The 14,330-nt window shown below is 40.1% G+C and overlaps 3 protein-coding genes across 5 annotated transcripts in view; 1 reads left to right on the top strand and 2 right to left on the bottom strand.

Annotated features, from left to right (window-relative positions):
- The window catches only part of LOC123607757 (V-type proton ATPase subunit S1-like protein), a 39,565-nt gene extending 38,594 nt beyond the window's left edge, over positions 1 to 971 (bottom strand). Inside the window, exon 1 of the mRNA XM_045497127.1 lies at positions 587 to 971. The gene's annotated coding sequence lies outside the window, so the exon portion shown is untranslated. The remainder of the gene's footprint in view (positions 1 to 586) is intronic.
- Positions 938 to 2,844, top strand: RPS23 (ribosomal protein S23). Its single transcript, XM_045497140.1, has 4 exons — positions 938 to 1,172; positions 1,624 to 1,783; positions 2,408 to 2,528; positions 2,653 to 2,844. The coding sequence occupies exons 1-4, from the start codon at positions 953 to 955 to the stop codon at positions 2,797 to 2,799; spliced, it is 648 nt and encodes a 215-aa protein (XP_045353096.1). The 5' UTR covers positions 938 to 952; the 3' UTR covers positions 2,800 to 2,844.
- A 2,513-nt stretch (positions 2,845 to 5,357) lies between these two features.
- ATG10 (autophagy related 10) overlaps positions 5,358 to 14,330 on the bottom strand; it is a 445,276-nt gene continuing 436,303 nt past the window's right edge. For 2 of the 3 annotated variants that reach the window (XM_045497129.1, XM_045497133.1), the window contains one exon: positions 5,358 to 8,370. The gene's annotated coding sequence lies outside the window, so the exon portion shown is untranslated. Of the gene's footprint in view, positions 8,371 to 11,953; positions 14,164 to 14,330 lie in introns of those variants that run through there. The other variant, XM_045497130.1, reaches the window with a different exon arrangement.

Here is a 14,330-nt window from a genome sequence, read left to right as displayed (position 1 = left end):
TTCCTTTTCTTTAGGATCTCAGTTCACATGTAATATCCACAGAAATGGCTTCTTAAACCCATTCCAGAGTAGCCCCCCATCCCCAAGTCACCACCACCTGACGAACTTTATATCCTCTAGAACACTTATCAGTATTTAAAACTTTCCCACTTAGGAGTGCCTGGGTGGCTCAGTCGTTTAAGCACCTGACTATTTGGGCTCAGGCAATGATCTAAGGATTCCTAATATCACGATGGTGGTGGGGGCTTCCAGCTCATAGCACGGAGCCTGGTTGGGATTCACTCTCTCTCCCTCTGTTCCTCTCCCACATCTCTCCCTCTCTCTCTCAAAAACTCTCTCAAAAAAATAATAAACTGCAAAAAAAACTTTCCCATTTATCTTTAAATACACTTATATATTATTTCTGCCTTCTTGCACCTAGAAAATAATTTTTTTTTTAAGAACAGATAACTTAACTCTCCTGTACAAATGCCTGGAATGAAGAAAACAACTTTAATAGTTGTGTAATGAACCAACATCCCAGAGATCTCTCAAATCTATCTCATTCTACAGGAGAACCTTAAGTTTAAAAAGTTAAATGAATCACCTAAAATGGCATCAGTTAAGTGACAGGTTTTGTTTTAAGGCTTGGTCTACTTCCAAATGTCGGTTTTACAATACATGGCTTCACTGATTTTTTTTTTTTTTTTCCAATTTACGATGCTGCTTGAGTAGGGTTTAAAGCTCAGAGATCTAACTTTCCAAACTACAAGCGTTAAGGCCTCCACTCTACCCCAAACAGCCACAAACCAGGTAGCTCCCTTTAGTCCGACTCAACTCCACTAGATCCCGCCCCTTCCTGGTTTTGCCAAGAGCGCCGGCGCCTCCAGGGAGTCTCAATGCAAAGAATTCTGGGATTGGTAGTCCACTTTCCTTCTGTCTCCAGCCTTGACATAAAACGAAATAAACAGCAATGCAAGTTAGGTGGTTCAGAATTTCACACAAACTGAATAAAACTCAGATTCTGGAAAGTGGTGCAAACTTGTCATTTTCAAAGGGTGCCAGCTTCGGATCAGGCACTGCGCAGACAGTTGCTTGGGTCCTTGGCTGGGCGGAGCTTGTTCGCAGTGGCTTGTGGCTCCTTCCTGTGCGCCTTCCCTCTTTTGCTCGGGCCCGTGGTGCTGGCAGGATGGGTGAGCTGTCCGGGTTTGGGCTGAGGGGCCTGAAAGCTGAACTCGGGGGCTCGGGGACGGGCGGGAGAATAGAGACAGAACGGTGAGGACGCTACCGGAAGGCCCGCTGGGCAAGGCCGGGGAAGCGCTGCTGTGGCAGGCACATGGCCGGGTGCGGAAAGAGCCCATGCGGCGCGGAGCCCGCGGAGCTCGCCTTACCGACCGGCGTTGGGTAGCCGGTGCCGCTCTGGAACTTGACAAGGGGCTCATTCCTTTGGGAAAACGCACCAATCGGAGTACTTGTGTTCACCACTTTGTTGGTCCGAGGGACCCTTTGAGGTTGAGGTTTAGACCATGTGCTACATTGTAATGAAAGAGTCTATTGGCTTGTACTCCAGGTGAGGCTAGGGTTTTAGGAGATGTAAAATGACTGGAGTGCTTGCGGAAGAACTCATAGGATTTTGAATTTTAGGCAAGTGTCGTGGTCTTCGTACTGCCAGGAAGCTCCGTAGCCACCGACGAGATCAGAAGTGGCATGATAAACAGTACAAGAAAGCCCATTTGGGCACAGCCCTGAAGGCCAACCCTTTTGGAGGAGCTTCCCATGCGAAAGGAATTGTGCTGGAAAAAGTGTAAGTGAAAGTCCACACTTTTTCTTCAAGGTTTCTTTTACTATGGTAACGCGAAACAAATACATCTGAAGTTGTTAATTTTAGATACAAATTCTAAAGTGTTTGGGTGGAATATTTGTCTGGAAGTTGGTAACGTGAGGGCTTAGGGGTTAGGTAACTAAGGGTTTTGAATCTCTTAGGGATGGCATTGGAGGGGGGTGGGTAGTAACAATGAAGGGACGAGCTGTCTTAAGTAATTGCCACTCAACCATTTTATTCTTAGCAATCACATCTTTCTAGTTGGGACAATTAAGGTAAAGAGAAGTTTCTTGCCTGAGGTTGCAAATCTGAGGTTGAGCTGCATGAAGGTTGACTTTACAAAATGATAATTTTTAAGGCACTAATCAATGCACTGCCAGTCAGTAGTCTTTGTATCTCTTATTTTTGATTCATATTTTTTACAACTGGTAAGGGCCCAGAGATTTTCCCTGAGGGAAAGCTTGGTTGAAATCACAGGAGTTAACCAATTTAGGATTAGACCGACTAGGTGGAAAGAGCATAATGTCTAATGAATTCTCTGCCTAACAAACTAAAACGTATGCCTTCTCAGAAAGGCACCTCACTGTTGTGCTCTTTATGTTTTAGAGGGGTTGAAGCCAAACAGCCAAATTCTGCCATCAGGAAGTGTGTCAGGGTCCAGCTGATCAAGAATGGCAAGAAAATCACCGCCTTTGTACCCAATGATGGTTGTTTGAATTTTATTGAGGTAAGTGTTTTAGTCTGCTGTTGCTTCTGTTTCTGAGATGGTTTTGCCCGGTTTTTTATATGAAGAACGGGTATTTTTAGTGATTGCCACTCACACCAGAAGTAAACTGTTGATTTTATTCCAGGAAAACGATGAGGTTCTGGTTGCTGGATTTGGTCGCAAAGGTCATGCTGTTGGTGACATTCCTGGAGTTCGCTTTAAGGTCGTCAAAGTAGCCAATGTCTCTCTTTTGGCCTTATACAAAGGCAAGAAGGAAAGACCAAGATCTTAAGTTTTGATGATGAAAACGTGACAATAAATTTTCATATACCAAAAATATGTTTTGTGTCTTATTTTCTTTAGTACAGAGATGCAGTGTATACCTTTCCATTTAAGGAGAATGGGAATACAATTAATTCAGGATTCTCTACAGTAAATGGGATTCATAGTTTTTTTCTACTCTCTATGGAATAATTGTACAGTATTCCTGTATAGAGAGAGGGCTTCAAAAACTAACTGCACTTAAAGCAGGAATCATGTCGGGAAACCCTAGCAGTGTACTTTCTGAGATCCATCTCCCTGGGGACCCAGTATGATAAACGCCCTCAAATTGCTCCCTGCTCTGGTGTTTGAGTATCTAAAGGTTCGCGATCCATGTTGTAATTCTGTTTATGACAGCAAGAAAGGCACTAGATGATTGAGTGGAAGTGTATGCCTGGCAAATTGAGACATAGAAGAAAAACTTGTCTGGGGCTCCTGGGTGGCCCAGTTGAGCATCTGACTCTTGATTTCAGCTCAGGTCATGGGATCGAGCCCCACATTGCATCAACCTCCACACTGAGCATGGAGCCTGCTTAAGATTTTCTCTAAAAATAATTATAAAAATCAAAAGAAAAAAGCAAGAACGTTGAACTATAGAATGATTAACCTAAATGTTCTTTGTACTGACTGTCAGTAACTGATAGTTTGACCTTGAGGTTTATTTCCTGGCACAAAGTAGAAGTGATCAGTTAGAAATGATCTAGAAGGATTGTAGCTTGATAATTGAAGCTGGGTGTTGGGTACGTGGGATTTTTTTGTCCATTCTTGCGGATTTTTATTCCGGTATAGTTAACATACAGTGTTCTCTTAATTTCAGGTGTACAGTCTAATGATTCAACACTTCCATACATTACCTGGTGCTCCTCACAAATGGACTCCTTAATCCCTATCACTTCACCTATTCTACCCCCTACTTCCTGTGGTAACCATTAGTTTGTTTCCAGTAGTTTTTTGAGTTTTTTTCTTGCAGCATGGTGCAGTCTGTTAAGCAGCCAACTTCAGCTCAGGTCATGGATCTCACAGTTTATGGTTTGAGCCCCAGGTCAGACTCTGCTGACAGCTCAGCCTGGAGCCTGATTCGGATTCTGTATCTCCCTCTCTGTCCCTTCCTCGTGCGCTCGCTCTTTATCTCTCTCAAAAGTTTGTTTCTTGGTAGTGTCCTTAACTCTTGTTTCAAAATTTCCATAGGAGAAAAATAATAAAATCTCCTGTCTAAAATGAAGCTTATTAGCTTTCTCAAATTTTATCAGAGGAACTGCTGTTGGCAGCATTAGTAAATGTGAATTAATTTGCTCTTTGAATATCGCCTAGTGTTAGGTTATGTTTAGGATCTCAGAAAATGAAAATTCTTTGGCTTTCAATTTCCCATAAGACCAAAACCATGGTCCTTTCCACAGTATAGCAGATCAGTGTTTTGTCTGGTCCTTTCCTCCTCCAGCAGCAATGAACTCTGCCTTGCTCAAACTTGAATTTCCCAGGCAGTTTCAGGAGACCCCTCACATTCCACCTGCTTCTCCCATCTCAGACCTCATTGATTCCCAAATACATCACACGTCACACTTGTGTTTATGCTTGTCACAAATGATTGTGTGATTTGTCTTTCCACAAGAATGGGGAGTGGCTTTTTTTTTTTTTTTTACTGAAACACAAAGTCTGACATTTAAATTGTGTAAATTTAATAAGTACACATACTACTTTGATACATTTATATGTGGTAATAAGACAAGATGGGCTATCCTTGATTTCTCTTTCAGGGTTTACTAATGTGTGTAGTTGCATAGGTATCCACTAAGTCATTCTCAAAGGCTGACCAGATGCTTTCCAGTTGACATACTGACCCAAGCAGAGAGATCTCTGGGTCTTGTCTACCCGGCCTGAACCACAAGAAGCCACCAAGGGCCACAAGATCTCATCCCTGTGGTCAGGTGCAGTGTAGGGAGCTGGGAGGTGTTGCCTGGCAGTTCAGGAGGGAGGAGGCTTGGGCAAGGTGAGAAGGCGGGTGGCACGGACACCTACCCACCCCTCTGCAGTGTGTCCTTTTTTCTGCCATGTTGAGACCTCGGCCAAGTCTATAGAGAACACACCTGGGAGTTAAGACATTCTGTGACAGTGGCTCACTCTTGTCTGCTGGGTGCACCAGGGATGCCTGTTCTATAGCTAAATGACTGACAGACACAAATCCACCTCATGTACCTCAAACCCCAAGTGTTTGATCTGCTTCCTTCTTAACAGCTCCTTCTGCCTCCTGTGTATTTCTCTCACCCATCCCTCACCACCTTGTGACCCATACTGCCCCTTCTTTGATCCAGCATGAAGTGTGTGCCTGGTCTGTGCTGCATGTGTAAGCTGTAGGGTGAGAGAAACGAAGCACTCACCTTGGGTGCAAAACTTAAGCAAAATCCCAGCAGATTTTTTTCCTGTAGAAATAGAAAAGCTAATTCTAAAATTTATATGAAAAGGTAAAGGAACTAGAATAGCTAAAACAATACTGAAAATAAAGAATAAAGGGTGGAAGAATCACAAAACTTAGTTTTAAGATTTGATTTATAGCTGCAGTAATCGAGAGGGTGTGGTATTACAGAAGAGGTAGACACAGATCACTAAAATAGAATACATTAAAAGACACAGGTAAGACAAACTGATTTTTGACACAGATACAAAAGCAATTCAATGGAGGAAGGATAGTTCTTACAGTATACAGTAGAGACTTTAATTTGCAAAAAGGAACAGACCTCAACTTAAATTGCACACCTTATACAGAAATTAATTCAAGATGGGTCATAATATATGAGTGTAAAATATGAATGTAAAATATAAAACTAAAACTTGAAAAGCCTTAATGACTTACAGTTAGGTGAAGAGCTCTTAGACAATACATCAAAAGTACATTCCACCAAAAAAAAGAATACACTGGCCTTTTTCAAAATTAAAAATTTTATTCTGCGAAAGATCTTGTTAAGAGGGTGGAAATATGGAAACACAGGGGCGCCTTGGTGGCTTAGTTAAATGTCCAACTCTTGATTTTGGCTTAGGTCATGATCTTGCGGTCATGAGTTCGAGCCCTGTGTTGGACTCTTCATTGGGCATGGATCCTACCTTAGATTCTCTCTCTCCTTCTCCATTGTCTGTCCCTCCCCCACTCCCCCTCTCCCTCCCTCTTCAAAAAAAGAGAAGAAAAAAAGGGATGAAAATACATATCAGACAAGCCAAAAATATTTGCAAATCATATACCCAACAAAAGACTTGTATTTAAAGTATATAAAGAACTTTCTAATCTCAAAAGTGATGAAACAAGCAGTCCTATTACAAAATGTATGAATTCCCTTTGTTTCATTCTAGGAACATGTCTGGTGGCAGGATTTGGTCATAACAGTCATGCTGTAGATAACATTCTTGCAGTCTGTTTCAAGGTTGTCCCAGTAGCTAACGTTTCTTTATTAGCTTTGCACAGTCAAGAAAAGAGACTGACATCATAAATTACATATTATGATAAAATTTTCACTAACGGCAGCTTGTATAATCTTTATTTTAACCGATAAAATCTGTTTCAATGGATCATTCAAGTTTCAACTCACATTTCTTATGACATTACAGTTGAGGGATTGTCTTAGCAGGTTGTACTAAGCATTCTTACTTTCTAGCACTGTCCATATTATTTGGTTAAGTGATGTTATGTTTGTTAGTATGTAAGAAAGATGAGTGGATTTCTAAAGCTTATTGTCATGATAATATGACCACAGGAGTTCTAGACCAAAGCATTAAAACATTAAAACCACATGATTTTATGTCTCATTAGGAGAAAGTCATTTTTAGAGTGACACATTTGAAGGGACTCATGACCACAGATAACCAACATTTCCAAATATGCACACATCCAGTGGCCACCTCATTCAGGTTGTCATTCAAGCCTTTAATGTGTGGTGTGTAACTTCAAAAATGAGGGGACCCCTCGCACGCAGAACCTTGGAACTTTAGCCACATATGATGAGCACCATCAGAATCCCTTCCTTTTAACACATTCGGCTTCCCAGACAACCTGAAGCTTTGAACAGTAATTCTAGTGCTAAGGAGTGCTGCTCCCTCAGAAGGGAGGAGGAAATGATGGCCCCATATCACTCTTTCAGATCTTCCAGTCAGAAAAGTACTTTCCACATGTCTACCAAGGATCTGCTTGGTTCTTTGTGATAATATTGACATGAATTCTGTTCTCTACTGATGGCGACAAGGTTTTTTTTGTTGTTGTTTTGTTTTTTAGAGTCTAGTTTTCTAAAATCTCTTTTGCTGTGGTTAATTAGAAACAAAACAAGGGGTCAAGTTACGTGTCTGGATTAAAAGTGTAGGACATATTGAGCATACCCAAATTTTCAAGTAAGTTTAGATGCTATGAATATATTATGCTTCCTTACCACTTTTAATCAGTCAGCTAATGTTTAAATCTGTACAATAGTGGGCAAAGTAAGCCACATTTTAAGTAATATTGCATTTTAATCACAGCTGAGAACAGTTGAGAGAAACACTACTTGCTGAAACATGTTTTGTCTATTAACACTTGCTTTGGAAACAGCGATAGGAAATAGGTTGTTTTGTCATATCACTTTTTTTCCCCATCAGTTTTGTGAATTTATCCAATCTTAATTATGTCTTTATATTTTTTCTATATAGTTTGATGCTCTGTTTTGTGTGTATTTGCAGGTAGTAAGACCCTTTCCCCTTCTCTAGGTTCTCTGTAAGTTCCATTTTTTTACCCAAAACTCTTAATTCCATATACAATAGTTGATCTTGTTCCTTCTGTATTTTATACATTTTCTTATTTATAATTAAGTAGGTTTTTTTTTTTTTTTTTTTTTTTTTTTCTGTCACTATAATCCTCTTTTTCTTGATCAGGACATAATATGGAAGCCATTGTGAATGCAATTTATTGACCAAGTTTCTTGATCTAGGATTTGTCTCATAGATTTTAGAGAGTCTAGGAATCTCCTGCAACTGTGTGCAGAATTTTCTGATATATATTAGGGGTGGGTGTGATTTATGTGGGTGTGTATATGCAAACACACACACACACACAAACACACACACATTTTTCTGAAAATGGGTTCTGCACATTCTTCAGACTTTTAAAGGGGTTCCTTCACAAGAAACCAGCTATTAAATCTGTATAATTATGAATAGATCTTGTCACATATTACAAAATTGTCCATTTTAATCACAGTTGAGAACAGTCACAAGAAGTTGTCTATGGTTTGATATCATTGATGAAATGTCTCCAATGTGGTGAGGATCTGTGGATGGATTGTCCAGTCTGCAGAAATTACAAAATGTACATTTCACCTTCTGCCTTGATGGTACCAGCTGACCTCATGGAACAATGGGCCATTTTAGAGAAAAGTTCTCCAATATCACTGGCAAAGGCATAATCAGAAAAAGGGTGCAAAGCCTCACCTCAGGAGTGAAAGCAGAGGATAAGAACCCAAAGGTGTTATAACATGTAAGACTGCAGTAAAACTTGGTAGAATAGATCAAATAAAAAATGTTCAGTATGCACCTGTAAAAACAAATGACATAATATCTGTAATTTTCTTTAAACTATTTGAGCAAATATAAAGTTTAAAAAAGGTTAAATGAAGCAAATATGGCAAAAATCTTGGTAATTACTGATTCTGCTCTATAAGTACGTGAGGGTTTATTATATATATATTTTTTGCAGCTTCTGCACAGCAAAGGAAACAATCAACAAAACTAAAAGGCAACCAACGGAATGGGAAAAGATATTTGCAAATGACATATCGGACAAAGGGCTAGTATCCAAAATCTATAAAGAGCTCACCAAACTCCACACCTGAAAAACAAATAATCCAATGAAGAAATGGGCAGAAAACATGAATAGACACTTCTCTAAAGAAGACATCTGGATGGCCAACAGGCACATGAAAAGATGCTCAACTTCGCTCCTCATCAGGGAAATACAAATCAAAAACACACTCAGATATCACCTCACGCCAGTCAGAGTGGCCAAAATGAACAAATCGGGAGACTATAGATGCTGGAGAGGATGTGGAGAAACGGGAACCCTCTTGCACTGTTGGTGGGAATGCCAACTGGTGCAGCCACTCTGGAAAACAGTGTGGAGGTTCCTCAGAAAATTAAAAATAGACCTACCCTATGACCCAGCAGTAGCACTGCTAGGAATTTACCCAAGGGATACAGGAGTACTGAGGCATAGGGGCACTTGGACCCCAATGTTTATAGCAGCACTCTCAACAATAGCCAAATTATGGAAAGAGCCTAAATGTCCATCAACTGATGAATGGATAAAGAAATTGTGGTTTATATACACAATGGAGTACTACATGGCAATGAGAAAGAATGAAATATGGCCCTTTGTAGCAATGTGGATGGAACTGGAGAGTGTTATGCTAAGTGATATAAGCCATACAGAGAAAGACAGATACCATATGTGTTCATTCTTATGTGGATCCTGAGAAACTTAACAGAAACCCATGGGGGAGGGGAAGGAAAAAAAAAAAAAGAGGTTAGAGTGGGAGAGAGCCAAAGCATAAGAGACTCTTAAAAACTGAGAACAAACTGAGGGTTGATGGGGGGTGGGAGGGAGGGGAGGGCGGGTGATGGGCATTGAAGAGGGCATCTTTTGGGATGAGCACTGGGTGTTGTATGGAAACCAATTTGACAATAAATTTCATATATTAAAATATATATATATATATATATATATATATATATATATATATATATATATAATGTACATATCCTAATTGTTTAACTCCAGCTTTCTGGTTTTTTTAGAACCAGTATATGGACAGTCAGCTCTGATAGAAGCAAAACAGAGATTTGGGGCAATTAAATGGACAATAAAAAAGCTGGAAAACTAACTCTAGCAACACTGAGAAATGCATAGCCTACTAGGAAGAAGTAAGCTGAGAATCTATGCAAAATTTAGCAAGACATAAAGAAAAAAAGGGTCAGCTCAGTAATAAAAGCAAAGTAAAATAAAATTATTTTCAAAGATTTTAGGGAAAGTAAAGCACAGACTACTGCTGGGAATGTAAATCATATAGCCTTAGTAGTGAAAAATTTAGGGACATGAATCAAAAGTCTTAAGACATTTCATATCCTTTGATCTGTTCATTCCCTTAGTAACAGTATAACCTAAAGCAACTGCTTCTGCACACATTTCTTACTGCATTAGATCTCTGAGGGAGGGGCTTTGTCTACCTTACTGACCACTATATCCCTAGCACAGGTCCTGACCACGCAGGAAGTATGTGCTTAATGAATGTATGTTAAATAAACAGAGAAGAATTAGAAACAACCTAAACGTCCGATAGAATTATTTGGTACATTTTGATACAGAAGATATACTAGTCATTGTAAGTTGGTTTTTCAAAGAATATCAAATGACATGGGATAATGCTGTCAATATAATGTTATATGGGAAAAATAAGAATGTAAAATTATATATGGAGTGATCCTAATTAAATATGTCCAAACTAGTATGAGGAAATACAGCAAAATTTTAATTGCAGTTATCCATGGGTGATTTCCACTTAAGCACATTTGAAATGTTCGCCTTCAAATGTTTCTGTGGCTTCCAAGTTATTCATTAGGACAAAAATCTTTTCTAAAAAATGAATTTTAGGGGTGCCTGGGTGGTTCAGTCAGTTAAGTGCCCAACTTTGGCTCAGGTCATGATCCTGTGGTCTGTGAGTTCAAGCCCCATGTTGGGCTCTGTGCTGACAGCTCAGAGCCTGGAGCCTGCTTCAGATTCTGTGTCTCCCTTTCTTTCTGCCCCTCCCCCACTTGCATTCTGTCTCTGTCTCTCTCTCTCAAAAATAAACATTAAAAAAATTAAAAATAAATAAATAAAAATGGATTTTAGTTTTATAGGCTAAGGCTAGATAAGTGTAGCATTATGAAAAGAGCCAGTCTTTGATTTCTTCCAATCCAAGTTCCCACTCTCCAGTTTGAGGTAACCATTCTTACAAGTTTGGTGTGTGTCCTTCTAGATCATTTTTAATGGTTTTACATACATATACTGTATATGCACTATAAAGAATATGTGGTATTGGTATATATTTTCTATAAGTTGTGTTAAGTTGCTTGCATATTTATCATCTAGTTTTTGCTTTCTGTTTTAACTCAACAATCTATGAGAACTGCCTATTTTGAGATTGGATGGAGATTCAATTCATTCCCCTTAACTGCTATCCAGCATCACATTCGATTTAGCCATTTCCCTATTAGTAGGTAAGGGCCTGGGTATTCTCTCTCTTTGAATCTACTGAAGAAAGGGATGGAGGAGACCACATCCTACTCTGCTGCTGGTGTCAGGGGAAGAAGTCTTCTCAAGGCAAAGAGTGGAATGCAGTTCCCAAAAGAGGAAAGCAGGTCCAGGTCCTCGTGCCTGCAGAAAGACCATGGGAGCCTTCCCCCCTCAGTATTCAGCCACATATACAAATATTCCACAAAGATTTATTGAGTAATTACCATGTGTCAGGCACCATGCTAAACCCCAATCTGGCATGCATGTGTAAATAATAATGCACCAAAGGCTGTGGATATACTGAACTATGAATTCCCATTAACCTATCAGAGTATGCTTAGATTTCTGCCTCAGTTGTAACTGACTTCTGGGTACTGAAAAGCTTCAGGGGCACCTGGGTGGCTCAGTTGGTTAACCGTATGACTCTTGGTTTCAGCTGAGGTCATGATCTTGTGGTTTCCTGAGTCTGAGCCCTGCATCAGGGTCTGTACTGGCAGTGTAGAGCCTGCTTAGGAGTCTCTCTCTCTGCCCCTCCCCGGCTTGTGCTGTCTCTGACTCTCTCAAAATAAATAAATAAACTTAAAAAAAAAAAAAAAAAGCATTGGGGCGCCTGGGTGGCTCAGTGGGTTGAGCATCCAACTTTGGCTCAGGTCATTATCTCACAGTTCGTCAGTTCCAGCCCCGCATCAGGCTCTGTGCTGACAGCTCAGAGCCTGGAGCCTGCTTCAGATTCTGTGTCTCCCTCTCTCTCTGCCCCTAACCCACTTACATTCTGTCTCTATCTCTCTCAAAAATAAATAAATATAAAAAAAAATTTTTTTAAAGCATCAAAGTAATGCAAGAAATCATAAGTCAGCCATAGGATTTATTTATTCTCATGTAAAGTATATTTCAGGGTAGGAAAAAATGTGAGTTTCCAGTTTGTTTTTTATAATTTATAAAATGGGACTTGGTGATCTGTAAAATCACTTTCAGTTTTAACAGCTTACAATACAGGATACTTGCAATAGGGCTCTTGTACCACTAGGTGCCGCTATTGACAACACAAAAGTTAAAATCAAGGGCTTTATACACTGCAGTACTGCTTGAAAGAACACTAGAACATTTAAGAATAAAAATGTGAAAGCACTTTTACAGACAAGCCCTATAAAAGGACCTATGTGCATATTTAAATAGCTCAGTTCCATGGGCACAATAGTAGTTAAGTACTGCCTATATCCTTCTGGAACAACCTTCAGCAACTTACTGGTCAGCAGTATAAGGGGGGAATCAGAGGGTCTTAGAATTGGAAGGGAGCTTATTTGTCCATTAGTTTTCAAATCTCTGTTTCCTGGCGTTAGAAATATATTTCCATGCACGCGCAGAAATACACACCCATATAAACAGATTATATGTATATATAGCTGAAGCCAAAGTTTCACCAAACAGTAATATCCTTACCATGTGCAACCTATTTTTTCCATATATTTGTAAAATAATAGAATATACAAATATTTAAATATATATATTTATTTATATATCTGCCCCCAGTTCTGGCACAGAGCTCCTAAACCCTTGTGATTTCTCAAGCGATGAGAACATGAGGAGCATTTCTTCTAATACTCGGTCTTTGATTCTGGCTCCCGACACTGACTTCCTAAATCCCTTGGAATTTTCTGGGTGATAGGAGTGTCTTTTGATATAAGGAGCTGACTCTTGGTGGGCTCTTGAACAGCTTCAGGATGGGGGCTGGTCATCAGAGAGACCAAGGTCTGATTCGAAGCTTGGGGCTTTCAGACCTGTTCTCCATCCTCTGGGAAGAGGGGAAGGGCTAGAAGTAGAGTTAGTGATCATTCATGCCTTCATGATTACATTTCCATCAAATCCCAAAAGTACAAGTTTGAGAGAGCTTCCATGTGGACAGAAGCTCCTGCACCTGGGACTCTCCAGGCCTTGCCCTACGTAGCTCTTCATCTGTATTCTGTATCATATCCTTTGTTACATAATCAACCGGTACACGTAAGTGTTTCCCTAAATGTTATGAGCCATTCTAGCAAATTGTTGAACCCAAGGAGGAGGTCAGGGCAACCTTGGTTTATAGTTGGTCAGTCAGAAATACAGGTGACAACCTGGGACTTGTGACAACCTGGGGTCTTACATGGGGAGGTCTTGTGGTGCTAATTCCAGGCAGATGGTATCAGAACTGAACTGAATTGCAAGACACCAGTTGCTACTGCAGGATCATTTGATGTGTGAAAAACTTACACATCTAGAGTCAGAAGTGTGGTGAGTGCAGTAGTATGAGAGTAAAGAAAACACAGGGAATGTTTCCCAGACATATTCTATTTCATAAAAAATATACATATATACTAGTCATAAACTAATAACTAATTAGTGATCTAATACACTTCCTTCCATTTAATACATTAGGAAAGAGAGGCTCAGAGAGGTGCAGTGACTTGCCCCAGGTAACACAGCCAGGAAACAGGCATTCCAGGCACTGGCAGGTTTGGTTTTGGAAGGTCCTGGGTAAAAACTGAAAAATATCCTTGGCATACCCCCAGCCCTTTATGCACTCCTACCTTCTAGAGCCTGTGGGCCAGTACCTGCTTGTGATAAAAACTGACAAAGTAGTTGTGTGACTAGTTATATACAATCATCATTTAAAAAATACAGGATCTTTCCAAAATGCAAGAGTGATCATTTCAACTCTTCTACTTGCATTCTCTCAGTGGTTCTTTCTGTTTTTTAGGCCAGATACAAATTCTCAGTGTGGCAATAAATCTCCTCCAGACCTGGCCCCAGTCCTTTGAGCCAGCCTCACTCTTTGCCAGTTCCCCATGCATTTTCAAGGTCTTTCCTCCATTCTTGACCTGGCTAAATCTTAGATTTTTCACAGCTCCACTCACATTCCTCTTCTGCAAACCTTCCCGGGCGCTGGCTTTCCACACCTTTGCCACAGCACACATCCTACTGTCCCTGAGTCTTCTTCTTGTCTGTGTTTTTCACTGGACTGTGGCATTCTTATGAGCCAGGGTCATGTCTTTCTGTTTGTCATCCCTGGCCACTAACACCGGGCTAAGTACACAAGAGAAACTCAGTTGGTATCTGCTGGACTGAGTATTTGCATATTCTTATTCTCACATTTTAATCCTTAAAAAACCCAACTCACTGGAATATCAGCTGCTTGAATTATGTAAGAGCTGGTTCTGACAATGCAGATCTCCATTTTCTAATATCTTGAG

The sequence above is a fragment of the Leopardus geoffroyi genome, chromosome A1, assembly GCF_018350155.1.
Source record: "Leopardus geoffroyi isolate Oge1 chromosome A1, O.geoffroyi_Oge1_pat1.0, whole genome shotgun sequence".
Classification (NCBI taxonomy): Eukaryota; Metazoa; Chordata; class Mammalia; order Carnivora; family Felidae; genus Leopardus; species Leopardus geoffroyi.
The sequence above is the reverse complement of the archived record's forward strand: the minus strand, read 5'-3'. Positions and strand labels throughout refer to the sequence as shown.